This window comes from Sus scrofa, chromosome 17, assembly GCF_000003025.6.
Source record: "Sus scrofa isolate TJ Tabasco breed Duroc chromosome 17, Sscrofa11.1, whole genome shotgun sequence".
Classification (NCBI taxonomy): domain Eukaryota; kingdom Metazoa; phylum Chordata; class Mammalia; order Artiodactyla; family Suidae; genus Sus; species Sus scrofa.
In genome coordinates, this window is record NC_010459.5 from 41,366,192 (window position 1) to 41,392,490 (window position 26,299).

At 50.5% G+C, this 26,299-nt stretch overlaps 1 protein-coding gene across 5 annotated transcripts in view; it reads left to right on the top strand.

The window, feature by feature from the left end:
* BPI (bactericidal/permeability-increasing protein) overlaps window positions 1-25,912 on the top strand; it is a 47,226-nt gene extending 21,314 nt beyond the window's left edge. For 2 of the 5 annotated variants that reach the window (XM_013985355.2, XM_013985356.2), the window contains exons 5-17: window positions 460-621; window positions 2,109-2,172; window positions 5,325-5,388; window positions 7,273-7,364; window positions 9,433-9,609; window positions 10,651-10,710; window positions 12,126-12,293; window positions 13,405-13,472; window positions 15,882-15,924; window positions 20,020-20,083; window positions 21,139-21,215; window positions 22,685-22,763; window positions 25,667-25,912. In XM_013985355.2, the coding sequence (XP_013840809.1) occupies window positions 460-621; window positions 2,109-2,172; window positions 5,325-5,388; window positions 7,273-7,364; window positions 9,433-9,609; window positions 10,651-10,710; window positions 12,126-12,293; window positions 13,405-13,472; window positions 15,882-15,924; window positions 20,020-20,083; window positions 21,139-21,215; window positions 22,685-22,723 (1,078 nt within the window). In that variant the 3' untranslated portion in view covers window positions 22,724-22,763; window positions 25,667-25,912. 5 annotated transcript variants of the gene reach the window in all.

A 26,299-nucleotide genomic window follows, 5' to 3' on the forward strand; every position in this document is an offset into this window, starting at 1 on the left:
GGCAGACCTGGATTCACACTTGGGGTTGGAATCCGGCTGCTGTGTGACCTTGGGCAAGCTGCCTTCCCTCTCTGAACTCCATCTCCTCAGCCAGAGTAGGGATAATAGCCAAACCTACATTCTAGCATTGCTGTGAAGTTGGAATGGCAGCAGAAAAGAAAATGCTTTTGCTCCAAGACTTTTTTTGGGAGGTGGGGGTGGCTCATCTGCAGCACGTGGAGGTTCCCAGGCTAGGGGTCACATCAGAGCTGCAGCCGCCGGCCTACACCACAGCCATAGCAACGATGGATCCGAGCCACGTCTGCAACCTACACCACAGCTCACGGCAACGCTGGATCCTTAACCCACTGAGCAAGGCCAGGGATCAAACTGGTGTCCTCAGGGATGCAAGTCAGGTTGGTTACCGCAGAGCTGCGATGGGAACTCTGCTCCAGGTCTTTTCTTTTTGTTTCCCTTCAGCAAAGCCAGCGGCAACTTTGACCTGAGTGTGGAGGGCATCTCCGTTTTGGCTAGTCTGCGGCTGGGTTATGACCCCACCTCTGGCCACTCCACCGTCTCCTGCTCCAGCTGCAGAAGCCACATCAACAGGGTCCACGTACGCACGTCCGGCAGCAGCCTGAAGTATGGTCTCCTGGGGCTGTGGTTGGGAGGAGGGCTAGGGTTGTCTTAATCACTCTATTTTTCCTTCTTCTTACGGCCACACCTGCAGGATATGGAAGTTCCTAGGCTAGGGGTTGAATCGGAGCTACAGCTGCCCCCCTTACACCACAGCCACAGCAACACCAGATCCGAGCCTCATTTGCAACCTATGCCATAGCTTGTGGCAATGCCAGATCCTGAATCCACTGAGCGAGGCCAGGGATGGTACCCACATCCTCACGGATACTGGTCAGGTTCTTAACCCGCTGAGCCACAATGGGAATGCCACATCCTAATCATTCTTGTATTCAGAACACCCATCCTAAAAGCTGCCTCCATGCTAGGGCTTGTCCAGAGACCTCCGATGTAGGGAGGTCCGCAGATGGAACAGGCACGACCCCTGCCTTGAGTCACTTGATCGTTCAGTATCCATTCAGCAAACTTTCCTGAACACTTACTAAGCTCCAGGCTCTAAGCTAAACACTTTAAGCGCTCTAAGCTCTACAGTCCTCACCCAAAGCCTGGAGACATGCATCTCTCCACCCACCCAATAAAAATCGATGAAGATGCCGCCCTGCACCAGACTTGTGTAGTGAGCTCAGAAAATAGCAGTGGTCACTAAAAATGTATCCCTAGCTGATAGTGATTGGAGGCTTACTGTGTGCCTAGCACTGTGTCAAGCATGTGCTTTATCTCATTGAATCCACGTAATAACCTCGTGAGCCTAGTCTATGAGTACATACCCCATTTTCAGAGAAGATCAAGGCACAGAAAGAATAAGAAAGAACCTGAGTTTTCATACCTAGTGAGTATTGCAAAGGGACTCAGCCCAGGACTCCCTGGCCCCGGATTCTTAGCCACAGTCCCTGTTCTCTTGAAGCATCTAGCCTGGGGGGAAGACAGAAGTTAATCAGATCATGGCTCACAAAGTATTACAAAAGGATATAAGAACTAAGAAAAAGAGGTACAAAGTGTGGTGAACACATAGAACAGGAAGGTCTGACCTAGTCTGGGGGCTGACCAGTTCTTTGACTGAATGACATTTGAACGGAGATGAAAAGAGTAAGTAGGAGTTAATTACATTGGAGGCAGTGGGTGTTCCAAGCAGAGCCAACCGCATGTGCAAAGGCCCTGTGGTGGGAGGAAGCACAGGACACAAGAGGAGATGGCAGAGCAGCGTCATTTGTGTTCAGAGAGGGAGGGAGTACTAAGGCATGAGGCTGAGACAGGGCAGGGCAGGGGGCCCAAGGACAGGGTCCAGGTGGTCACCTGTTGAAGAAGTCACAGGTCCCTGCACACGGCGGGGGAAGCGTCTAACAGGAGTGTGCCCAGTTGGAGCCCAGGGATGAGGGTGCTTTAGGCCTGTTTGGAAGAGGGAAGAAGGCTTCCCAAAGGAGGCAACTTCTGAATGGGGCCCGGGGACACCTGGGAAGCCTCACACATGCCCCCCCTCCCGTGTCAATCTCCAGGTGGCTGATCCAGCTCTTCCACAGAAATATCGAATCTGCGCTCCGAAAAGCCATGGAGAGCAAGGTAGGTGCAGGTCCCCCAGAAGCTCAGCCCGGGTCAGGGCAGATGGGCCCCCCCATGCCCACACCCCTCATGCATGGCTGAATACCTGTGCTCCCACCCAGGCCGCTGCAGCAGTCCTCCGAGGCCTCAGAAAGTCATGTCTGCTTTCTTGGGGATCCAGCGAAAACTGAGGAAGGGTCACAGCCCCCACAGCAATGCCCCCCCACCCCAGCCTGCCTGCTTGGACCCCCTCTGCCCTTCCCCCAGCACTCCCCCTGCAAAACCACCACCATCCTCTCCTGCTGGCCTCTGTCCTCACAGCCCTCAGGGCCCCTTCCCCATCCCACCCCGCACCCCCTCGGTAGTGCTCCCCAGGCAGAAAACACGCAGCTGGGGAGCGTGCTAGACTAGAGTGTGTCAAACTGAGGTTGGAACTGGTACAAAAGACAGACACGGGCCGGGGCCCCACACCCCTGCCTTCCCCCAACCCCTTGCCCCGCCACGAACCAACTTCTTCTGCTCAGAAAAAGGGCCATTTGGGGGCTGGCTTTCCACAAATCCACCATCAGCTTCCAGGAAACCCCTGTGCCCATCTCCCAAGCCAAGTGAGCTTGGGTTTTCTCTACAGGGCAATAGGGAGCCATTGAAGGTTTTAGGCCAGGGAGTGACCTGGCCAGATTGGTGCTTTTTATTTTTATTTTTATTTTATTTTATTTTTTTGCTTTTTAGGGCTGCACCTGTGGCAGATGGACGTTCTCAGATTAGGGGCTGTACACCTGTTGGCCTACACCACAGCCACAGCAATGCTGGATCCTTTAACCCACTGAGCAAGTCCAGGAATCGAACCTGTGTCCTCATGGATACTAGTCAGGTTCTTAATCCACAGAGTCACAATGGGAACTCCATAGAGTACATTATAAAATGAGTTTTAGAGTCAGAGTCTCTGGGTTTTAATTCTGGCTCCAAGGCTTAGCAGTGTGATCTTGAGCATATGACTTGACTTTTCCAAACCTCAGTTTCATCATCTGTAAAATGGGCACACTGATACCTCCTTCACCAAGCTGCTGTAAAGATTACTAAGATAATGCAGGCTCTGCACCAGCCTAGCTTGTCCATAACTCAAGGGTCTTTGCAATTAAGTAATAGTATAAGGGGAGTGTTAGCATGTATTCAACATACGGAGCTATTGAAACAGATTATTTTTCTGTAACAAAGAATGACCCCTCGGTGGCAGCCAAGCTAAATGGCAATAATGCAGCTGCTGGTGGTGCGGTGATGATGGTGAAGTGATGGTGAGGAAGAGGAAGAGGAGGGTGGCCTGCGTATGCCCAGTGCGTGCAGAGGGCTTGCACTATGCTGAGACCTCTTTCAAGGATTCTAGCAGTCAATCCACACAAAATCCTTCCGGGAGGGAGGGAGGGACAAGTGTCATCATGCTTATCTCCATTTTACAGATGAGGAGACTGAGACCCTGATAGAGGAAGGGATGGCACTGAGCTTCAAATTCAGGCCACCCTACTTCAGAGCTGAAGCTCTTAATCAGTCCAGGATGTTGTTTTAGAAGAGAGTATGGGTCCGAGTGAATGGGTGGATGGGTGAGACGTCAGGGTGTCCATGATGCTAGGAACGCCTAGGAAATGGGGAAGAGTGAGTTAGGGGGTCCACTCCCAAGGAATACAGAGAGGAGGGCGAGCACCTGAGAGAAGGAAGAAGCTGTAGGTGTGGATGAGAGTGGGGGAGGGGCCAGGCGCCGGGCTGTGGTGTAATTTGCTGTGGTTTGGCGCCCCCTGGTGGCCTCACCCGTAAGTGGCGCTGGAGGGCCGAGGCAGAGGGCAGGCAGTGTAGGTGTACCCCTGGCCCCCCAGCCAGATGTGCTGGCCCTCCCGTCTTTGGGCCTCTGGGAGCAGAGGCACAGGTTTCTCTGAAAATGACATTTTTTAGTCCCCTGGGACATCTAGAGTTTTGTGTGATAGAAACACACTCCAGGAAAATTGAAATCTCTTCCTAAGAAATTTCTTCCTCATTGCCCACGGCCCCTCCATGGAGCTGGGCTTTGCACACGGCTTCTACGGATTCTCAGAGGGAGCATCTCGGGAGACCAAAGTGGAAGCTGCACAGCCTTTTATGGCCCCACCTGTAAAGTTACACGATGTCACTTCCACTGTCTTCTATTGCACCATGTTCTAAGCAAGCCACAACACCACTCACTCAGATTGTAGGGGAGACTGCACAGACACTGCCTCTTGATGGGCATGTGACAAGCCCACATTCCAGAAGCCAGTGGAATGGAAGATGTAACCCGCAGCACTGCATTTTTCAGATGAGAAAATGGAGTCTGTTTTCTCCTAGCAATGGACTAACTTGCTCTTGACAAAATCAGCATATGACCCAGGTCTTCTCAGGCAGGTGCTTGTTCCCCTGTGAGTCATGGGGAGGGGAGCACTGGGAAGACTTCTCCGGCCACACAAAGCAAAGATGAGGGTGCCCAACCAGACTTAAGTGGAGGCCCTGCCCCTGCTCCCAGCTTGTGCAGGAGAGCTGCCCACCTCCTGTTTTGTTTTTTGTTTTAACCATGTCATTCCACAAAGGGCCTGAGAAAAAACAAATTTTTTAAATCCCACCCTTAAAAAATAGAAAACGTAAATATCCATCAGGAAAGACCCACACCAGAATAGGAAGCAAAATTCAGATACCCAGGGTATACAGTCACAAACAGTTACTATTTCCAAGCTGTATGTTGGGCTCTGAGCTTCCTAGTGGCCAAAGAGAAAAGGGAAAGTAGAGTAGTTACATGATTTTCTTTTTTCTTTTTTTTTTCTTTTCTTTTTTTGGTCTTCTTAGGGCCATACCCGCGGCATGTGGAAATTCCCAGACTGGGGGTCAAATTGGAGCTGTAGCCACCAGCTTACGCCACAGCCACACCAACACAGGATTTGAGCCACATCTTCAGCTTACACCACAGCTCAGGGCAACGCTAGATCCTTAATCCACCGAGCAAGGCCAGGGGTCAAACCCCACGGATACTTTTGGATTCATTACTGCTGAACCATGACAGGGACTCCTACCTGATTTTCAAGGAATCATTCAAGAAAAGCAAAACGTGTCTGGATCTTCCCAAAGGACATTTTCCGCTATAGGAAGCCCTTACTGATCGTTTCTTTTCTTCTCCCCAGATCTGTAAGATGTTGACCAATACCGTGTCCTCCAAGCTGCAGCCTTATTTCCAGACCCTGCCAGGTGAGGACTGGAAGGGGTCAGGGAGGCTAGGGAAGAAGGGGGATGGAGGAGGGAGACAGAGAGAGCATGATGGAGCCAGCAAGTTTCCCAGGAAGTCCTGGGCTTGGGTGGGATTGGGTAGAGCAGGTTTCAAACAGCATTTGGCATCAGATCCCTCTTGGGCCAGGTCCTCCTGGCAGGTCCAAAAGTTAAACAAAAAGGCAGCCCTGCAGGGGCCAGAACACCCACAGGCCTCTAAAGCCAGAGATGCATAGCTGGCCTGAGATCTGCAGCTAGTCACTTCTCCTCTCTGGGCCTCAGTTTTCATATCTTTAAAATGGGAACAATTTCCTCTCTTCCCCAAGCGTTTGGAAAACTGTGAAGAGCTGCAGTAGGTGGGGGAGGACCCGGCTGGCCCTGGGTGATGCTCACCGCATGTCACACACCCTGCAGAACTGTCTCCCTTTGGCCTCCGACCACCCCACAGAGATCACTGTATGCTTCCAATTTTACCACCAGGAAACTCAGGCTCAGAAAGGAGCTGTGACTTGCCCAGGGTCACAAAGCCAGGAAGGAGCAGAAGCAGAATCCAAATCCAGGTTTTTTTCCTCCAGAGCCTGTGCTCCCAGCTGGTACCTGGGCTGCCTCCCTGCCAAGCCTGGCCGTCCAGTGTGTGGTCCATGTCCATTTAAGATGCTCTCCCTTCCTCCAGGCACCGCCCCAGCCTCTCCAGGCACAGGCCCATCCCCTGTGTGTTCCATGTAGTTGCAGTGTCCAAGGTTTGGCCTCACCAGGCAGGAAAAAGACTTTGGTTTGAGTCCCAGCTCTGACATTCACCACCTGTGCCATCCTGGACAAGTTATCTTTTCTTTTTTATTTTATTTTTTGTGTGTGTCTTTTCTAGGGCCAGTCCCGTGGCATATGGAGGTTCCCAGGCTAGGGGGTCTAATTGGAGCTGTAGCTGCCGGCCTACACCACAGCCACAGCAACGCCAGATCTGAACCATGTCTTCGACTTACACCACAGCTCACAGCAACCCCAGATCCTTAACCCACTGAGCAAGGCCAGGGATCGAACCCGCAACCTCATGGTTCCTAGTCGGATTCATTAACCACTGCGCCACGACGGGAACTCCAAGTTATCTTTTCTGAGCCTCGAGTTCTTCCCCTCTCACATAGGAAGGAGGGACCAGTATTTCTTTCATCCTCATTGACTGCTGCTGGGAAACAGAGAAACTGTTCAGACTTGAAGCCAATCTGGCAGCCTGGGATATTATCACTGCTAATAATAATCCCTTCTGGAAGGGAAAAGAAGAAAAAAAGGGAGTTTTTGCTGTGACACAGTGGGTTAATGACCTGGCTTGTCTCTATGGAGGTGCCGGTTCAGTCCCTGGCCTGGTGCAGTGGGTTAAGGATCCAATGTTGCTGCAGCTGTGGCATAGGCGGCAGCTCTGGCTCAGATTCGATCCCTGACCCAGAAACATCCGTATGCTGCAGGTCTGGCTAAAAAAGCGAAGAAAAGATCCCTTCTGGCTTTTAAGCCCCTACCATATACAGGACATCTGAAGGTCACTGTACTACCCCATCCTACAAATGAAAAAAGTGGCTCGAGAAGTGAAAAGACTTGTCCAAGGTCAAATAGAGTTCAGGTCTCTCTGCTCCTTGACTGTTTTAGCCACATCTCAGAGCCAAAAGAAAGAAGGGAAGGAGATGACGTCTGTGAATGTGGGGGTTAGGTTCATTTTCCTTTAAAGGGCACTCAGGGAGAGCTCCCTGGATGGGGGGTGGGAGGGAGCAGAATTCGCACTGCAGGTCATGGTTCAACTTTAGGGGAAACTGACCCTGCATCCCAGACCCCAAAGATGCCATCATGGAGAGCCAGCTCACGGTCCACGTTTCCCTCTAGTGACAGCCAAAGTGGACAGAATGGTTGGCATCAATTACTCCCTGGTGGCACCTCCAAAAGCCTCGGCTGAGAACCTGGATGGGCTGCTGAAGGTGAGTCTTACACCAAGAATCTTGTACCCCCACAACCTTTGCCTCAGACCCCTGGGGCCTCCCCATCTTCCTTGGAGGCAAATCTTACATTGACTCCACCCATTTCCTATCCATCCTCACCGCTCCCCCAATCCACTCGCCTGGCAAGACATAGGAAATTACACACACACACACACACACACACACACACGAGGCAGAAACGAAAACGCACACATGTAGGCCTAGAACAAATACAAAAACCACATATATAGACCTAGAAATAGACTCACACATCACATCCACGTAGCTCACACTTTGTTTTACAACTTCTACATACGGAGCAGTGTGATAGGACCCTCTTTCCATGAAATGTCCTCCCCGTAGCCCTTTCGCTGGCTGTTGGGTCTCTCAGTGGGCGGCTTACGATAACGTATGTGGACAGCGCCCCCTCCTGGAACATCTGGGCTCCTTCCATTTTTTTCCACAAACGGAACCAGAGCTGCCACCAACATCCTTGTGGCTGGACCTCTGCCCATCTTTGACTATTTCCTAGAATTGAGAGCGCGCAACCAAATTACACACGTTTACAAAAATCTAAGAGTTGCGATGGAATGCAGGACTAAAACGATACCTAATAGTCTCCAGGGAATGAGAATGTCCTGTTTACTGTGGCCCCCGCCCGCCGCCGCCGATCCTGCCCAGAGATAAGGGCTGTCAGCTGTGGGGGGTATTAACCCCACCAGTCCCCTGGTCCTGAATAGTCACATATACAGGCATGAAACTCCATCCAGTTTTGCTGAGAATTTCTTCACACAAATGTATACACACTGTTCTTCATTTGCTTTTCTTACAAAATGGTATATATTACAGATGGTTCCTATTTGGTACATCGGTGAATCCATTATTTTTATTTTTTTAATTTTTAATTTTATTTACATCTTATTATTATTATTTTGGCTGCACCTGTAGCCCTCGGAAGTTCCCAGGCCAGGGATCAAACCCGTGTGACGGCAGCAACCAGAGCCACAATGGTGACAACACCAGATCCTTAACCTGCTGAGCCGCCGGGGAACTCCACACCTGTTATTTTTTAAGAGTTGCCTATAGTACTCTATAACACGTATGTCGAGGTCATTCATTTTAAATAATGCAATGATCCTAAGGTACAGAGAATAGTACACACTCTGTGTACCCACCACCAGATATAAGAATTGTTACCATTCTGTCCTACTCACCTCTGATGTTTTTGAAATGAAACATTGTAGAAGTAAATATGGCCCCTCGGGCACCTTCTACCCCCACGGAATCACACTGATGATGTCACTGTGTGTCCTTCCTGCCTGTGTTTATACCTTTTGCTACATAACTATGCATGTCAATAAATCACATATCGTATTTTTATAGACCTTTGAATTTTACATAAATGGCATTCTAACATATGTAACCCTCTACAATTTGCTTTTTTATAACTCAACATTATTATTTTTTCAGCTCAACAAATGATCTGCTTTTGCAACATGGTGCTAAATTGTCCTTTGAAAACATAAACATATAGTTCTCATCAGCATGTAAATGCTTTCACCAAAATCTGGAGAGCATGGGCTGAAAATGCTCACATACTTAAAACAGTTTACCCCTTTCTTGAAAATTCTGCTAATTTGACAGTTGAAAACAAACAACCAGCATTTCATTGTTCTTCTAAGAGAATTTCTGTGCTCATTTGCAAGTTTGAGGCAGAGCCAATAGCGTGGCTGGGAGCAAGCTCGCCAGACTCTGGATGCCTGAGTGCAATTCCTGACGCTGCCACTTACCCCTTTGAGTGACCTTGGGCAAATCACTTCACCTCCCTGAGCCTCAGTGCCCTCTCCTGAGAAACGAATGAGGTTTCACCCACTTCCCAGGGAAGGCAGGAAAAGCACTTAGAAACTAGCACCAGGAGGCACGGGATGCTATTGCTAGTTTCTGAACATAGCTTTCTCCTCTGTGAATGCATGCCTGGGATCCTCAACCCATTTCTTTCTTGGCATGGAGACATTGAATTGTAATTCCCGAAGGATACCCAGGCTCACTCTGCTGCCTCCACCTCCAGGGGGAGTTTTTCAGCCTGGACCACCCCAGCCCCCCTCCCTTTGCCCCGCCGGCACTGGCCCTTCCTGCCGACCACGACCGCATGGTGTATCTGTGCATCTCCGAATACTTCTTCAACACGGCCGGGCTGGTGTACCAAAAGGCTGGAGTCCTGAATCTGACCATCAACAACAGCATGGTAAGGCCAGGTGGGGGTGGATGTGGGGAGAGGCCGGACTCAAGGGTGCAGTAGACGGTCTGGATCTATGTCTTGATTCACACAGGGGCAGGTCGAGGTGCAGATTCAAGAGTCAGCCAGGCCTGCGTTCACATATCAGCTCCCTCTTTTCCAGCGGGGTGACCTTAGACTGGCTATTCAGTCTCTCAGAGCCTCAGTTTCCTCATCTGTAAAACACCATAACACTCTCCTCCTCCACAGGCTGTAATGAGGGTGAGATGAGATATGACTGTTTAGGCAGCCTCAGCCCAAGCTAATTAGCACAGTGGAAGTACCCTGAATACTAACAGTAACAGCCAGTATTGACGGAGCACTTGTCCTGTGTCGGTCTGTAGTCCAGTCATCTTTGTATCAGTTATTGTCATCATCCTCATTGTCTCTGGATTCGTGGCTCTGACCTTCAGTTTACCCATCTGCAAAATGAGGAAAGCATCCTTTCCAGAGTCTAGGGGCAACCTGACCCCAACCTGGTCACCAACCACGTGGGCTCCCTCCTCTATCACTCCTGGAAGAGATACCAGATCCTCCCTCTCCCCAGAGGCACCAAAGGGAGGCTGAGCCCCCACCTGTTCCCTGTGGAAATAAACAAAGACCAGGGCAAGGGAGTCAGCCTCCATAATTTGCCTGTGGCAGAGACTCAAAGGCAGGCGGAAGCGAGGGGTGGGGGGAGAGGAAGTTTTATAGCGAAAAAAAGGAGGGTTTTGGGGAGGCTCTTAAGGAGGTTGTCAGCATGGGGAAGCTGGAGGTGGGCTAACAGAAGCCAGGCAACCTATGTTATTGGTTTGGGGAGCATGTTTGCCTTTTCCAGGGCAAAAAATAGGGAAACTGGCTGTCACGGATCATGCCCTGACTGTTCTGGGCCAGCGTTCTATTGTCATATGTGGTTCAATCACGGTCTGTTTGTATATTCAGCCTCTCGCCTGTCATATGGAATTTGCCCCTCCACCCCCACCATCTATAATATCATCTTCTAAGATCCTTTTCTCTTCTTTCTCACTGCAGATTCCAAAGAAATCTCTGTTCAGCCTGACAACCAACTTCTTTGGAACTCTCATACCCAAGGTAAGAAAGGACCTGCTCCCCTTTAGTAAGCTCATGAGGTGGCCTGAGGCAGCTGAGGAGGACAGGACTCTGCTGAGTGGCCTGCTGAGATCCAGAGGCAGATTCAGATCTGCTTTCCTGATGCAGAGGCACCACTGCCTGAGAGTGTGGCAGTAGCTTTGTGCAGCCTATCCCCAAGACAGAGAAAGGCTCCAGGCAACCACGTGACCAGGCGTGAGCGTAGATGTTGTAGAGCTCACCCATTTCGCAAATATTTACTGAGCACCCACCACACTTCTGGGGCCCCGTGCTGGGCATCCAGCAAAACATACCAAAGCCCTGCCCTCCTGGAGCTCCAATCCATCAGAGAGGGAAAATCTTGTTCAGGCACCCAAAACAATAAAAAAGAAAATGCAGACTATTTATTGGCTTAAGTTGATGAGGTCCCTTTAGACAATGCAGCCCAGGACAGCCTCTGTCTCAGTCTGCTTGGGCCACTGTAACGAAATGCCACCAGCCATCTTGCTTAAACAACAGAAATGTATTTCTCATAGTTCTGGGGGCTGAGAAGTCCAAGATCAAGGTGCCAGGAGATTCAGTTGTTGGTGGGGGCTCTCTTCCAGGCTTGTAGACAGCCACCTTCTTGCTGTGCCTTCAGATGGTCTTACCTCTGAGCACATGGGAGAGAGTAAGTGAGCTCTGGGGTCTCTCCTTACAAAGCACTAATCCAGTGGATCTTGGCCCCACCCTTATGGCCTCATTTAATCTTAAGAACTTCCGTAGGGCCCTGTCTCCAACTACAGCCATCCTGCAGGGTAGGGCTTCAATATATGAATTTGGGGGTGGAGAGGGACACAAACATTCAGTCCATAATAGCCTCTATGGTGGTGACACTTCCAGAAATTTCTATGGGAGGTACTAGGTGTGGAGGAGCTGTGACTGATAGGAAGCCCAAGAGAATTGTCTGGAAGATTCATTTGCATAACAATCACATACTTTTTACTCAGATCTTGAGTTTCCCTGGAGGAGGACTGGAGGCTAGCAGAGATTGGGGTGTGCCAAAGCTCTCCTCAGTTACCCCCACCCCTGAAGCCACCGCTGCTCTCTAGACCTGAAGGAAGGGAAAGAGCCAAGCTAGGGAGGCATATAGGACAAGCATTCAGGAAGAGGGAATGGAGAGTGCAAAGGGTTTTAGACAGGAAGAGAGCAGGTCAAACTTGAGGAAGTCCCATGTGGCTGGAGCTAGAGGCCAAGACGCAGTGGCATGGGAGGTGAGGTGGGCAGGATGGCAGGTGCTGAGCTGTGCAGTCTTTAGGTTTTATTCCAAAAGCAGTGGGAGGACATTGGAGGTGTTTATGAAGAGCCAGAACAGGTTGGATTTTGCAACCTTTTAAGAAAACGGCCCCTTTTGTTGGTTGTCCCCCTGGCGGCTGCAGGTGTCCACGATGTTCCCCAACATGGAGATGCAGTTCCTCATCTGGGCCTCCTTCCCCCCGCACCTTACCGTGCACCCCTCTGGCCTTGACCTCACCTTTGTCCTGGAGACCCAGGCCTTTGCTGTCCTTCCGAACGCCTCCTTGGCCCCCCTCTTCCTGATTGAGATGGTAAGCGGTTCCTGGGCGAGAGAGCAGGTGGGGAGCCCTGGACGGGGGCTGGGAGCACTGCCTTCAGAGTCAGGGGACCCATGCGACTCCTACCCAGTCTCAAATCTGGCCTGTGGGTCTCCAGGGCCCGAGATGGGAGCCTCTGTCCTACTGCGTCTGGTTTCTACAGGTGTTCATTCATCCCATTATTCATTCTGTAGTTGCCTTGAAACCTGTGTGCTGTTTCCAGTGCATTCATTCATATCTTTGGCCATTCCATTGTGCATTTGCGGGTGTGCTCATTGATTCATTGATTTATTCAATTATTCATTCAACTGCTAACTCGAAACATATCCTATCTCTTCCGGTTCACACATGCATTCGTTTATTCCATTATTCACTTATTCATTTACTTCCACCTCGTTCCACTGATGATTCATTTGTATATCTCTTTGTTCATTCATTCATCATGTCTTCATCCATGCCTATCTTTATTTATTCTTTCACTTGTGAGTTTAATCCTTCACTTATTCAAATGTTTATTCCATTGTCGATTTGTGCATTCATTCCTTTGACCAGTCTATCACTCCATGAACATTTGGTGGCTGGCATCCATTTTGGCCACTGGAGGTGAAGGCCAGACCCTCCTCACCAGGAGGTACTCAAAGGGCTGCCCCGTCTCAAGTTGAGACCCATTTTCCCCACACCGCAGATGCAGTGGATTCTGAGAGGCTCCCCCAAGGTCACACAGGAAAGCGGAAGGGGGAACCTTGGTTTTCTAACTCAGTCAGCGTTTGTTGAGTGCATACATGAATGAATGTGTGTTGAGAACAGGGTTGGCTAGGATTCCAGCTCTACCGTATGATGCTTGTAACCCACGGGAGTGGCCTGAGGACTCTAAAATGGTCTCAGAAGCACCGGGAGACAATGGTAATTGGTTGACCATCCAGCACTCAGCAAGGGGCCCAAAGCAAAAGGATGTGCATCTGTGGGTTTTGTAAGTCTGACCTGGCGGTGGTTGGGGGGCTCTTCTGCTGAGCCTTTGAGAAGCTGACCTTCTGGTCTTGGAGGCTTCACAGAGTCGCTGGTGCCTGGGTCAGGGGACTTCACTTCCTGGCTTGTTGCTTTGCAGAACAGCAGCATTTCTGTGGACATTGGTGTCCGGTCCAAAAGGCTTATTGGAGAGCTCAGGTTGAACAAGTAAGTGGGCCTGGGGACACGGGAGGGGAGGGGCTTCCCACTCATTCTTGGTGCCTCTGGGCTAGCCATGGCCTGACACTGTGCCAAGCTTTCCTGCCCATGTATCGCATTTAAGCCTCAAAGAGCACACGGTGGGCACAACACCCTCTTTTTGCAGAAGGTGAAATGGATGCTTAGAGGAAGTGACCTGCCCAAGACCACACAGCATAGGGCAACCAACCAAACGGCAATGTCCCAGTTTTCCCACTGAAAGTCCTGCGTCCCAGGATACCGCCCCCCCACCATTAGGCTGACTCATGACTGGACAGTGCCAGCTGACAGATCCACTCCATGCCGAAGCACAGCACGTCACTGGCCTTCCTTGGGGCTGGAAACTCACTTCACTCCCCATCTTTGGGGCTTCCTCAGCCAGCTCCTGTGGGCAGACTCTAGAACCTAGGCCCATCCGAGAGTGAATCCGGGCAGAGGAAGCTGGGGTTAGGGACGTGAGCTCTGACCTTGAGGCTGCTGCCTTTGAAATAGCTCGCCCTTGGCAAGCACTGAACTCTCTGAACTTCAGTTTCCCTGTTAAAATCAGCCCAATTATTTTTCTTTGCCAACAGAATCATTGTGAGGGTGAAATCACGTATTGATATGTGTTGAGGTGTTTGTAACACTTCAAGGGATGTAGAAAGCACTCGATAAGCAAGAGGGAAAGAAAAAGACAGGGACACAGAAAAAGAGAAATATAGAAATGAGGGGAGGGAGTTCATGTTGTGATTCAGTGGAAACAAATCTGACTAGTATCCATGAGGGCACAGGTTCGATCCCTGGCCTCGCTCAGTGGGTTAAGGATCTGGCGTTGCCATGCGCTGTGGGGTAGGTCGCAGATGTGGTTTGGATCCCGCGTTGCTGTGGCCATGGTGTAGGGCTCCAGCTAGAGCTCTAATTCGACCCCTAGCCTGGGACCCTCCGCATGCTGCAGGTGCGGTCCTAAAAAGACAAACAACAACAACAACAAACAAACAAAAATGAGAGGAGAGACAGAAAGAGACCGGGACAGATGGAGAGACGGAGAGAAAGGAAGGAAAGAAGGGAGAGAGAGACACAGGAAAGACAGAGAGAGAGGGAGGGCAAGACAGACAGATGGACGGATGGAGAGACACATTAACAGGGAGATGCTCAGAGAGACAGATGCGCAAAGGGAGGAAAGAGGGAAGGAGAGAGAGACACACGGAGATAAAGAGCGAAGGAGCCGCGCAGAGCAGAGCAATGACCCCAGCGTTCCGACCTGGCAGCTACCTCTTCATCGCTTTGACGCTGTTTAAATTGAGTCTTGACCCACATTTCTGCCCACTTCTGCCTTCTCTCTGGCACAGAGCTGTCCTTCTTAACCTTGAGTTTGGCTCCTGAGGCTTGCACGCTGCTTATTTCTCCTGGCTTCATTTTGACAAGTGTTACTGCTTCAGAAACATGTGGATTTAATTTTCCTGGAAATACCCATGGGCCTTTCAAGTAGAAGAGCCAGAGAGGATACCGCTGGGCCATGGCCGAGCACGGTCTTTCTAAAATGTGCAGGGATGGGGGTGGTGAGAGTGCAGAGGGCAGGCAGTTTCAAGCTCCGTAGGGTACTGGAGACAACAGAAGCTTTCGCATCAGGGAAGACCTATTTGAAACTCTACCTGGCTAATTGTTAGCTGTGTGATCTTGGGCAAGTTGCTTGACTTCTCTGAGTGTCAGGGACCTCATCTGTAAAATGGAAGTGTGATGATGGCCCTTGCCTCTTCCGTGTTATAGGAATTCAGTGGGATAAAGCATAGTGAACCATAGGGTTCAATAAATAGCCATTTATTGGCCTTTTTCCTAGATCATTGTTAAGATACCATAGTTTATAGGATAGTTTATTGGCTCAAATAATGGAAAGGCCCAAAAACTTTAGGCAAGGGTGGATCCATATGCTCGAATAATGCCCTTAAGACTCTCTTCATCTCCTGGCTCTGCTATTTCTTATGCTGGCTTCATTTCCCAGCAGGCTGTCACCGAGTGGTGGCAAAAATGCTCACCAGCATCTCCCTGATTTTTCTGGAGAAAATAGAACACCCATCTCCCAATATTTCCAGTGGAAGTCCTGGGACCAGCTCTCCTTGGACCAGCATGGGTTAGAGGTCAATCTTTGAAGCAATCACTGCAGCAATGGGCAGGTAGACTCTGCCCTTGGCCAGCCCATCGCAGAACCCAGCATTAATAACATAGGGAATGGGTGACTATCCCAAAGGAAAAACCAAGGGGCTGTCACCAGAGGCAGGGGGAATGGATACAGGATGGAAAAACCAGGCAAAATCCATCAGAGTGCGCCCCTTCCGCCTTGCAGCAGGGTTCTAATTCAGGTCAGGCAGATGGTGGTCTCAGCTTCCCATTCCCTTCTCACAGGCTGCTCCTGGAACTGAAGCACTCAAACATCGGCCCCTTCTCGGTGAGTCTGAGACCCCTGGTGTCTCCTTCCTTCCCCTGATCTTGAGATAACTGTCCTGAGGGCCATCGGGGCTCATGGCACCATTTCAGTGGACCCCTAGTTATTTTTGCATATGACTTGCATATTGAATAATGGTGGGGGGAGCTTCGTGGGCACAGAGACCTGAGCTGGAATTGCTGCTCTGTGTTTACTGTGGGCCTTGGGCAAGTCACTTCCCCTCTGAACTTCAGACCTTTCCCATAATCGTTTCCACCTGAGTTAGTGTGTTGAGGTTTAAATGAGATTAAAAATGCACAATCAGGAGTTCCCATCGTGGCTCAGTGGTTTGCGAATCTGACTAGGAACCATGAGGTTGTGGGTTCGATCCCTGGCCTTGCTCAGTGGGTTAAGGATCCGGTGTTGCCGTGAGCTGTGGTGTAGAAGAGGCTAAGGTTTAGACCATGCAATCAGGGAAAGCCTCTCGGAGGAGGTGATGTTTGGGCTGAAAGAGCCGCCAAGGTGAAGATCTGTTGCAGGCAGAGGGAACAGCAGGGGCAAAGGCCCTGTGGTGGAAACAAGCTCATGTGATTGGGAAATGGAGGGAAGCAGTGTGGCTGGAGAAGGCAAGCAGAGGGTGGAAGATGAGGCGTGGCTGGAGAGGCAGGCAGGGGCTGACCCGCCCCGAGCTTTCTGGGCTAGAATAGATTGTGTCCAAAGGGCAGTGAGAACCCGTGAACTGTTTCATGCAAGGAGTGGCATGATCTGGTTTATTCTTTATTTTATTTTATTTTATTTTTATTTTTTGTCTTTTTAGCTATTTCTTGGGCCGCTCCCACGGCATATGGAGGTTCCCAGGCTAGGGGTCGAATCGGAGCTGTAGCCACCGGCCTACGCCAGAGCCACAGCAATGCGGGATCCGAGCTGCATCTGCAACCTACACCACAGCTCACGGCAACGCCGGATCATTAACCCACTGAGCAAGGGCAGGGACCGAACCCGCAACCTCATGGTTCCTAGTCGGATTCGTTAACCACTGCGCCACGACGGGAACTCCCTGGTTTATTCTTTATAAAAGATGCCCCTGGCTGGGATGGGGGGATGCATTACGGGGAATGAGAGTCAGCCCATGTGGGTCCAGGGGGAGGCAGGTGTATTTACCAATGTGAAAAATGATGGAGGCTAGGGCTAGGCCAGGAAGGAGAAAGACGGTGAACTGAAGACATATTTTGGAAATAGAGTTAGAACCTGGTGAGAGATTTGGCGTTCCCTGGTGTCTCAGTGGGTTGGGGATCTGGCATTGTCACTGCTGTGGCCCAGGTCACTGCTGTGGCAGGGGTTCAAACCCTGGCCCAAGAATTTCCATATGCCACGGGCACAGCTTTTAAAAAAACTCGAGAGATTTGATGTGTGTGGCGGGGGAAAAGCCAATGAAGTATGACTCCTAGATTTTTGGCTTGAGCAGCCGGGCAAATAGCTGGGTCACTTAGAGATGGAGCAGGGCAGGTGGGAGGGAGAGGGGCAGGGGTCTGGCTAACCCAAGTAGATGATTCCACTGCTTGGAGTCACTGACCATCATCAAATAATCACACCCCCGCCTCTCCCCCACCCCCACCCTGGGGCACTGGCAGGGCGTTGCCCCTGTAAATAGCAGGTCAAATGCACTTCATCAGCCGACCTGAATGAGCATTGCTCACGTGACTTCCTTTAGAAACCACAGCATGCTGACTCTGTTCACAGCATCTTATGTGGCCCACATCTTCCAGAAAGCCTTTTTTTTTTTTTTTTTTTTTTTTTTGTCTTTTTGTCTTTTTGCTATTTCTTTGGGCTGCTCCTGCGGCACATGGAGGTTCCCAGGCTAGGGGTTGAATCAGAGCTGTAGCCACTGGCCTACGCCAGAGCCACAGCAACACGGGATCCGAGCCACGTCTGCGACCTACACCACAGCTCATGGCAGCACCGGATCGTTAACCCACTGAGCAAGGGCAGGGACCGAACCCGCAGCCTCATGGTTCCTAGTCGGATTTGTTAACCACTGAGCCATGACGGGAACTCCCCAGAAAGCCTTTTATTGAACCTCTGGAGGACATTTCCTTAGATTTCTGAAATGCCCTTCAAGGAGTTCCCTGGCGGCCTTGTGGAAAATGATCTGGCACTGTCACTGCTTTGGCACAGGTTCAATCCTTGGCCTAAGAACTTCCATGTGCCGTGAATGTGGGCAAAAAAATTAAAATGCCCCCTCAAGATCCCCACTGAGTAGGTGACTTACAAGCCCATGCAGCAGCCCTGGAGTGATACCATCCCAACATCCCCTCCAAATCCGATGGAAATCCAGCCAGCTGTTTCTATCTAGTAAGATTACAAACAAACAGAAGGACCCAAAGCAACCTCATTGTATTTTCATGGATTTACTGTTATCTGGGCTCTTGTGGAAGCAGCTAGACTCAGTAACTAACTTCAGCTTCTGCAGAAAATAAAAATTTAAAATTCCCAGATTCACAGGAAGAAGGGCACCACATTTGATGAGCCCAGGGAATTACAGCCTGGGGAAGGAATCTCAATTGTTCCAGAAACAAAAATGCACATTTTAACAAGTTGTAAATGTCACCACTACAGGCAATCATCTTGAGGATGTTACCTTATTTTTGAATTTCTTTATTGTTACAAAACAAAACATATATACTACAGAACAGTCAGAACCTACAGATTTGCAAAATGAAGAAAATAAAAACCATTCCTATTTTCACCACTTACTAATTCAGAATATATCCTTCCTGACTTCTTTTCTATGCATATTTAATAACAAAATGGAATTACTGTGGTTTCTGTAGCCTGCTTTTTATCACTCAAAAAATGCATCAGGAAAGGGAGTTCTCTTTTGGCACAGTAGGTGAAGGATCCATCATTGTCACTGCAGCAGCTCAGGTCACTGCTGTGGCAAAGGTTCAGTCCCTCGCCTGGGAGCTTCCATGTGTTACAGGTGTAGCCTATACATATATTCATTACATATACATATATATGCAATGAAAAATCTGTGTTGCTATATATATTTCTACAATATCATTTAAAATAGTTGCATAGTATTTCCTGGTATCAAAGTGCCACCCCGTGTCCTAGATCATTCCCCAATTGCTGGACACGTAGGTTGCTGTTAATTCATCGTTTGGGTTCTATGTATTGCACTATATCATCTCCTTAGGATAAATGCCTTAGGGGCACATGTGCTGGCCAACCAGGCACACACATTTTTAAGGCTTTCTTTTTTTCTTTTTTTATGGCTGCACCTGTGGCATATGGAAGTTCCCAGGCTAGGGGTCGACTTGGAGCTGTGGCTGCAGGTCTACACCACAGCCATGGCAACACTGGATCTGAGCCATGTCTGAGACCTATGCCACAGCTTGCAGCAATGCCGGATCCTTAACCCACTGAGCAAGGCCAAAGATCAAACCCACATCCTCACAGACAATGGTTGGGTTCTTAACCCACTGAGCCACAGTGTTGTCTTTTTAGGGCCACACCAGCGGCCTATGGAAGATTCCAGTCTAGGGGTCAAATCAGAGCCGTAGCTGCCAGCCTACACCACAGTCACAGCAACGCCAGACCTGAGCCACGTCTGTGACCTACACCACAGCTCACGGCAGCACCGAATCCTTAACCCATTGAGCGAGGCCAGGGATTGAACCCACGTCCTTGTGGATACCAGTCGGTTACATTACTGCTGAGCCACAGCAGGAACTCCGAGAACCCTTTTAACGCTTTTAATCCACGCTGCTGAATGGCTCTTGGAAGGATTAAACGAATTTGCCCCTTAGCCTGCAGTGTCTGAGCAGGTGCATTTTCTTACACAAAGGTTTTCACATTTAAATGCTCTGGAATGAGCTTCCTTACCTCGGCCTTGCCAAGGACAGTCTAGAATGTGATTTGCATCTGGAACCTTTGAAGCTAAAGTGGTCCCATCGGTGACCTTTCGAGGGCTGCAGTTTTCACGTCATCCCTGCGTCCATCTCTCGACAGTGTTTCCCAGCTGTAAGGGTGCCCTGGGTGGGAGGGCGGGTGTCAGAGGACAGCTGATGCCACAGTGCCCTCACCGTGGGTCCCGTCCTACTCCCTGACCCGCAGGTGGAATTGCTGCAGGCTGTCATGAACTTTGCCGTGCCCACTCTTGTGCTTCCCAAGATTAATGGTAAGGAGCTTTGGGGAAACGATTGATTTTCAGGCCTGGGGAAGCGGGTGGGGTTCCATCCTGGAGCCACCTGGTATCTCACCCCCATTGTGGCGGGGGGGCTGGAGGTGGTCACTTCACATGGACCTCAGGTGGCATCTGACTCAGAAAAGGGACGGGACAAAGGCAGGTCACGTGGGCTGGGTTCCTCCTACGTGCCCATCCAATGTGTCATCCAACCTTTGAGACAAATCCTTGAGATGGGGGCATTAGCATCTCCAGTTTCCATGGGAGGGAACGAAAGACCAGAGGAGTTAAGGGATTGCTCCAGGTCACAGAGAAGGTGAGAGGTGGAGCTTGGATTTGATCCTAGCTCTGAAGCCAGAGCCCTCAGGCTTTTCCCAACCCCAACAGAAGGGCCAGGGCCAGGATGGGCTAATGCTTACCCTCACCTTTGGGGGGCCGGGGCGAGAGTACAAGTAGAGACCCACCCACCATGTGACTGGAACATTTAGACTATTCCGAAATGATCAATGAAGGCGATACACTGTTATACAGACTGCGGCTTCCCCTCCTACCTTGTAACGACCTGGAGACTGGACTGGAGTTCAGAAGTCTCCAGAATTCCGTGTCAGAATGTAGGAGGATGGGGGAGCCAGGCCCTGGCCACCGCCCATTTCAGGTTTTGTCCTCAACATTGATGGGCTTCGTGGGCACACGAGGAGATAGCCCATCATGTGTTCATGGCCATTCTCGCCTCTGCAGGCAGCTGCCCCGGCTCTCACTCAGGCTGGGTGTGCACAGCAGAGGGTGGACTGGGGAAGAGGCCCACATGGGCCCTGGGTGTGCGCTTGGGGCTGAGAGGGCGGGAATGCATGGATTCCGGGTGCCTGGAGTGTGTTGGGGACAGCGGGAGACTCTGGGCAGCCTTCTTCCCAGAGCCGAGCACAGGGGTGGCGCTCTCTCTCTCTCTCTCTCTTTTCTCTCGGGCCCCGCCCTCCCTCTCTCTCCTCCCTGCAGGGGCAGAACCTTAACCTCCCCTTTGACCTTAACCTCTGCCTTAACCTCCAATGCAGAGAAGCTGCAGAGAGGCTTTCCTCTCCCGCTGCCCGCCTACATCCAGCTCTCCAACCTGGTGCTTCAGCCTCATCAGGTGAGTGCCCAAGTCTCCTTGGCCAAATCTCCCACGACAGTAGCCACCTTCCTTCACAGAAGCTCCGTGCCAAGCACTTTACAACCATCCCAGAAGGTGGGTGCTGTTAATAACCAGAGAACAAAGGCTAACACTCAGAAAAGCACACCGCTGTTAAATGAAGTCCAAGGTCAAAGCCAAGTCCTTGCTTTAAACCATTGGCTACACCCCTCCCTCACTATTCTTGGTAAAAATAAAATTTCCTTGGTAGCCCCAAAGCCCCTTTTATAAGACAGAGGCATTTAAGTATTTGACAAACACACGTCGCATGCCTTCCTTTGCCTCCAGCATCCTTCTAGGCCCGCGGGGTGTCAAGCGTGGTCAGTGTCCAGCAGATGAAGATCCCAGAGCAGACAGCCCCCCTCCTCCCTCTCCCTACCCTGGCCCCCAACAGCATCTGACACTATTTTCCTCACCCTTGCAATACCTTCTCCTCTCAACTTTTGAAGATGTCCTCTCTCGGTTTTCCGGCTGCCTTTCCCTGGATCATTCGCTCTCCTTTGCTGGCCCCTCCTTCCCCCACCAGCCTGGGGTTCTCCAGGGTTGCTGCCCAGGCCTCTGTCCCTCACTCCCCCCACTTTCCCTGGTCATTTCCATCACCTTGAGCTCAACAGCCACCTTTGTGCTACCCAGTGACCCAGCCCTGCTTCCAGTTTCTTCCCCGCGCCCAGACTGCACATGGGCTGGTTTCCCCAGTGCCTCCACCCCAAGGACCCTTCAAGCCAGTAAGTCCCAACAAAGCTGCTAACTCTGCAAGGAAACCAGCAACCACACTCGCCTCCTTACCTTGGCCCATGGCTTCCGGATGACCCAGGGGCCCTCATGGGAAACCCCCACCCCGTTTCCTCCCCCTCCTTCCCCCCCACCCGCCACATCCCACCAATCAGTCCCCAATTCTCTCGACCTAATGGAAGTAGCCCTGGGGCTAAAAGAGTGGAGAAATAGCTGAGAGTGGAGGAGACGGATCCCCCAGGTTCCCTGCATTGTACCAAGTGCATCCTTAAAATAAAAAACGACCCCATGGGCACAATTTAATTTCTTCGTTTCTGGAAATTCAGAGTGAAGGGCAGGAAGGAGCAAAAGAGACGTGGTGTTGCAGGCTTGATTGCAAGGAGGGCTCCCCTGAGCTGCCAAGAGGCAGGAATGACAAATGAAGGCCTTCACGGCAGCCTGGGGGTCTCCACGTCTGAGAGGGAAACAGCTGCCAGGCCAGCTGCCAACAGATTCATGGACCTTGGCAGCCCTGAGGTGCAGACCCCATGGCGAGCCGCCGAGTTCCCCCTCCTGCCTTTCTGGCCGCCGACAGACCCACTCGGCTCTCCTTCCCAACGGGCAGCCTCCCAAAATTTCCTTCTAAAAACCCAGCAGCCCCACACTCACAGATGAGGGGTGATCTTCCAGCTACCGGCGGTGCTCTCCTCTCTCCCCAGGATTTCCTGCTGTTCGGTGCAGATGTCCGCTATAGCTGAAGTCGCCCTGGGTGGCAGCGGCTGTCAATCCTGTCGGCAGGTGAGGGGGGTCAGCCCTGGTTCCTGACCGGCCCGCAGGGCCCAGGCTGCCCCTCCCCAGGCGTCTCTCTCCAGCTCTTGACCCAGAGACCCTTGCAAACTTCTCTGAACTCAGATTCCGAAACAATCGAAACAGGGGAACCTTACTCCTTGGAAAAGGGTGCTGTGTGTATTTTAGGGATTGTGAATTTCTTTCAGGGGCTCGCTTGGGCGGCACGGACATGCCCTCCAGGCATTGCATTTCGATTGTAATCACAATAATTCTCTTTGCGCTTCACACAACACACCAAAAAAAAAAAAAGAAAAAAAAAGAAAAAAAAAAAAAACCTGTTTTTTTCTGTGAATTTCTGTGGGATGGTTTTGTTTCTCATTTTATGTCCATTCAATCCTTCATTGGCTGGACCCCGTGTGGCCGAGATTCAATCACCTCTTTTTATTTCTCTGAATAATCTCTTGAGCCTCCACGTGCCTTCCTTAGCAGAAAGTCCCACTGTCCCTTTCCGAAGATGCTCCTCACTTCACACTGCCCAAGAATACTTGGGGTTTTCTTAGTCCAAGGTGAGTGGGTCTGTTTCTTTCTTTCTGTCCTCCTCTTTTTCTTTTAATTACAGCTGCACCTGCTGCATATGGACGTTTCCAGCTAGGAGTCGAATCTGAGCTGCAGCTGCAGGCCTTCGCCACAGCCACAGCCACCCCAACACCAGATCCGCATTTGTGACCTACGCTGCAGCTTGAAGCAACACTGGATCCTTAACTTACTGAGCAAGACCAGAGATCAGGAACTCCAGGGTCTTGCTTCTTAATGTCAGGCAGAGAGATCTGTCGGGTGGATCCATTAACTGGGCTGATGTTCCTGCAACTGCCGAATGGTATCTCTCTTGAACAGTGTGATTCTGCACAGCCCCTTGTCTTCCCCTGTAGTCATCTATTGTGGCTGTTACTCCGGTCATCACCACATGATGGTGCTGTTGAGCAGCGATCCTGCATAGCCTGTTTGCCCCATACTTGGGCTCTGTGGTGATGGCTCTCTTATTTCAAGGCTCTCCCGCCCAGCTAGTGGACCCAAAGCAGAACACGGGGCCAGAGGACAGAGGCCATTGGAGTTTTCAGTCGGCCACATCTTCCTCTGCAATTAGCACTTCCCCATGACTCTCCGGGGTGGTGTGGAAGCTCCAGTAGTGGAAGCACTGAGTAGGGACAGAGAAAGCAACTTGTGAGGCTGGAAGGAAGAGGGCGAATGGGAACCCAGCCTGGGATGTGGCCGGGAAGCCTTGAACACCATTAAGGATTCTGAGTTGTGCTCCATACAAAATATGGGAAGCCGCTGGAGAGTTCTGAGCAGGACGATGACACAAACCAATTCACATTTTTTTTAAAGACCTCTCTGGCAGGGGTGGGAGTGTAACTCCTAAGTGGGGGACATAACCCCGCCATTCCCTACCCTCACATCCTCTCCCATCATTCTCTGCGGAGATGGTCAACCCCTTCCTCCACTTACTCTGTTTTCCAGAGCATTCAGGCAGCCCCTGCTCCACTTGCTATAGAAAAAAAAAAATTATTTCTTAGACCCCAAGACTGATGAGTGGAACTCAGTGTGTCCTGGGGACCTCTCCCTAACAGTTGAGAAATGAGCAGTTGTTTAGAGGTCTGATATAGGAGCATCTCCCAACATCCCCCAAATTATCTGCCACACTGCCTACAAAACCACTGTTTGAGTGGCTTCTCCCTTCAGGCTAAGCATTGCTTGCTCTAAATGATGCCTAATGGGTATGGAATTTCTTTGGGGGGGTACGGAAAATCATCTAAAATTAGATTGTGGTGATAGTTGCACAACTGTGTGGATATACTAAAAACCACTGAACTGTACACTCGAAATAGGTGAATGTTATGGTATGTGAAATATATGTCAACAAAGCTGTTGGGGAAAGAGAAAAAAACAATTGCCTGCTCTGGGAGTTCTGCAGTGGCCTAGTGGTTAAGGATCTGGTGTTGTCACTGCAATGGCCTGAGTTCAATCCCTGGCCCAGGTTAAGAACCTGACATAGTGTCCTTGAGGATGCGGGTTTGATCCCTGGCCGCGCTCATTGGGTTAAGGACCCAGCGTGGCCATGAGCTGTGGTGTAGGTCACAGACACAGCTTGGATCCGGTGTTGCCGTGGCTGTGGTGTAGCCCCCAGCTGCAGATCCAATTCGACTCCTAGCCTGGGAATTTCCATATACTGCAGGGGCAACTGTGAAAAGAAAAGAGAAAAATGAAAACAAATTGCCCGCTCTGGAAAAGCTCCCCATCAGAGCAGTTTCACTTCTGGTTCAGCACTGCCCTCTTGGGGTTCCTTTTGGCAGTGCTGACTTAAATATGAAGAGAAGAGGTATCAACCCAGCTCTTCCTGGGCTGTGCAACTTTCCAATGATACTTAACCTCTCTGATCCCCTATTTCCTCCTCTGAAAAGTAGAGATAAAACTTTGCCCTCCTCTTTGATGTGAGGTTGTGGAGAGGAGTCAGTGGCACTACTGATAAGCTCATGGCAGGATGGTTAAGAGTATGAGCTGTGGACCCGGACACTGTGGGTTCGAATCCCTGCTCTGCTATTTACCAGCTGTGTGACCTTGAACAGTTAAATCTCTGGCCTTCAATCTTCTCATCTGTAAAATGGTGATCATAGCAGGACCCACCTCCTAGAGTTGTTATGAGAATCAAATATATGTGAAATCTGTGGTGCAGGACCTGACAAGGAGTAATCAAAGTTGATCCCTGGCCATTATTATATCAATAAACCTAGTAATTCTCACTGTTCTATAAGGATTACATCTGGCTTGCCACACCTAAATTCCCAATGCCCGTTATGGGATGATAATAAGTATTTATTTTTAAGATGATCTGGAATTTGAATCCACATCTGCAGGACTCAAGGCCACTCGTGACTTTCAAAGTGTGACCCAGGACTGCTGACTTGGACAGACCCTGACCCAAAGAACCAGGATTGCTGTCTACGTAGAAATTTAGGTTCAGTGATGGATTCGCAGTGTGGCTGGTCCTCCCTCTCTTCGCCTCAGGCTCCCCATCTGTAAAAGCCAGGGCCCTCTGGACTTCCAGGAAAGGAAGCCAATAAAATGAGCTCTGGCCAAGATTAAAGAATCTTTTCTTGCTGAGATATTTTCATTTTAACAGAAGCTCCGTAGGGTCCCCAAAGCGATCAGGACCCAGTGAAACGAGGCTATGGCTGGGATTTTAGATGCTGCCAATTGCAGAAGCAGGGAAGGGGTGGAGGGAGAGATTCGGGGTCCTCAAGTTCCTTAGAGTCCCTGGGGGGGGTGTCCTCATGGCCAGCCCTGCCCCAGGAAATCCCCCAGCATCCCAAGTAGGTGACATAATCTCAAACCAGTGTCAGTGACAGTAAAATTTTTTTTTTTTGTCTATAAATCCAAATCCACATGCCTCAGGGCTCTTTGTGTGAGTGTGCGCATGCGCGTGTGCGTGCGTGCGTGTGTGTGTGTGTGTGTGTGTGTGTGTGTGTGTGTGTGTGTTTGCAAGCATG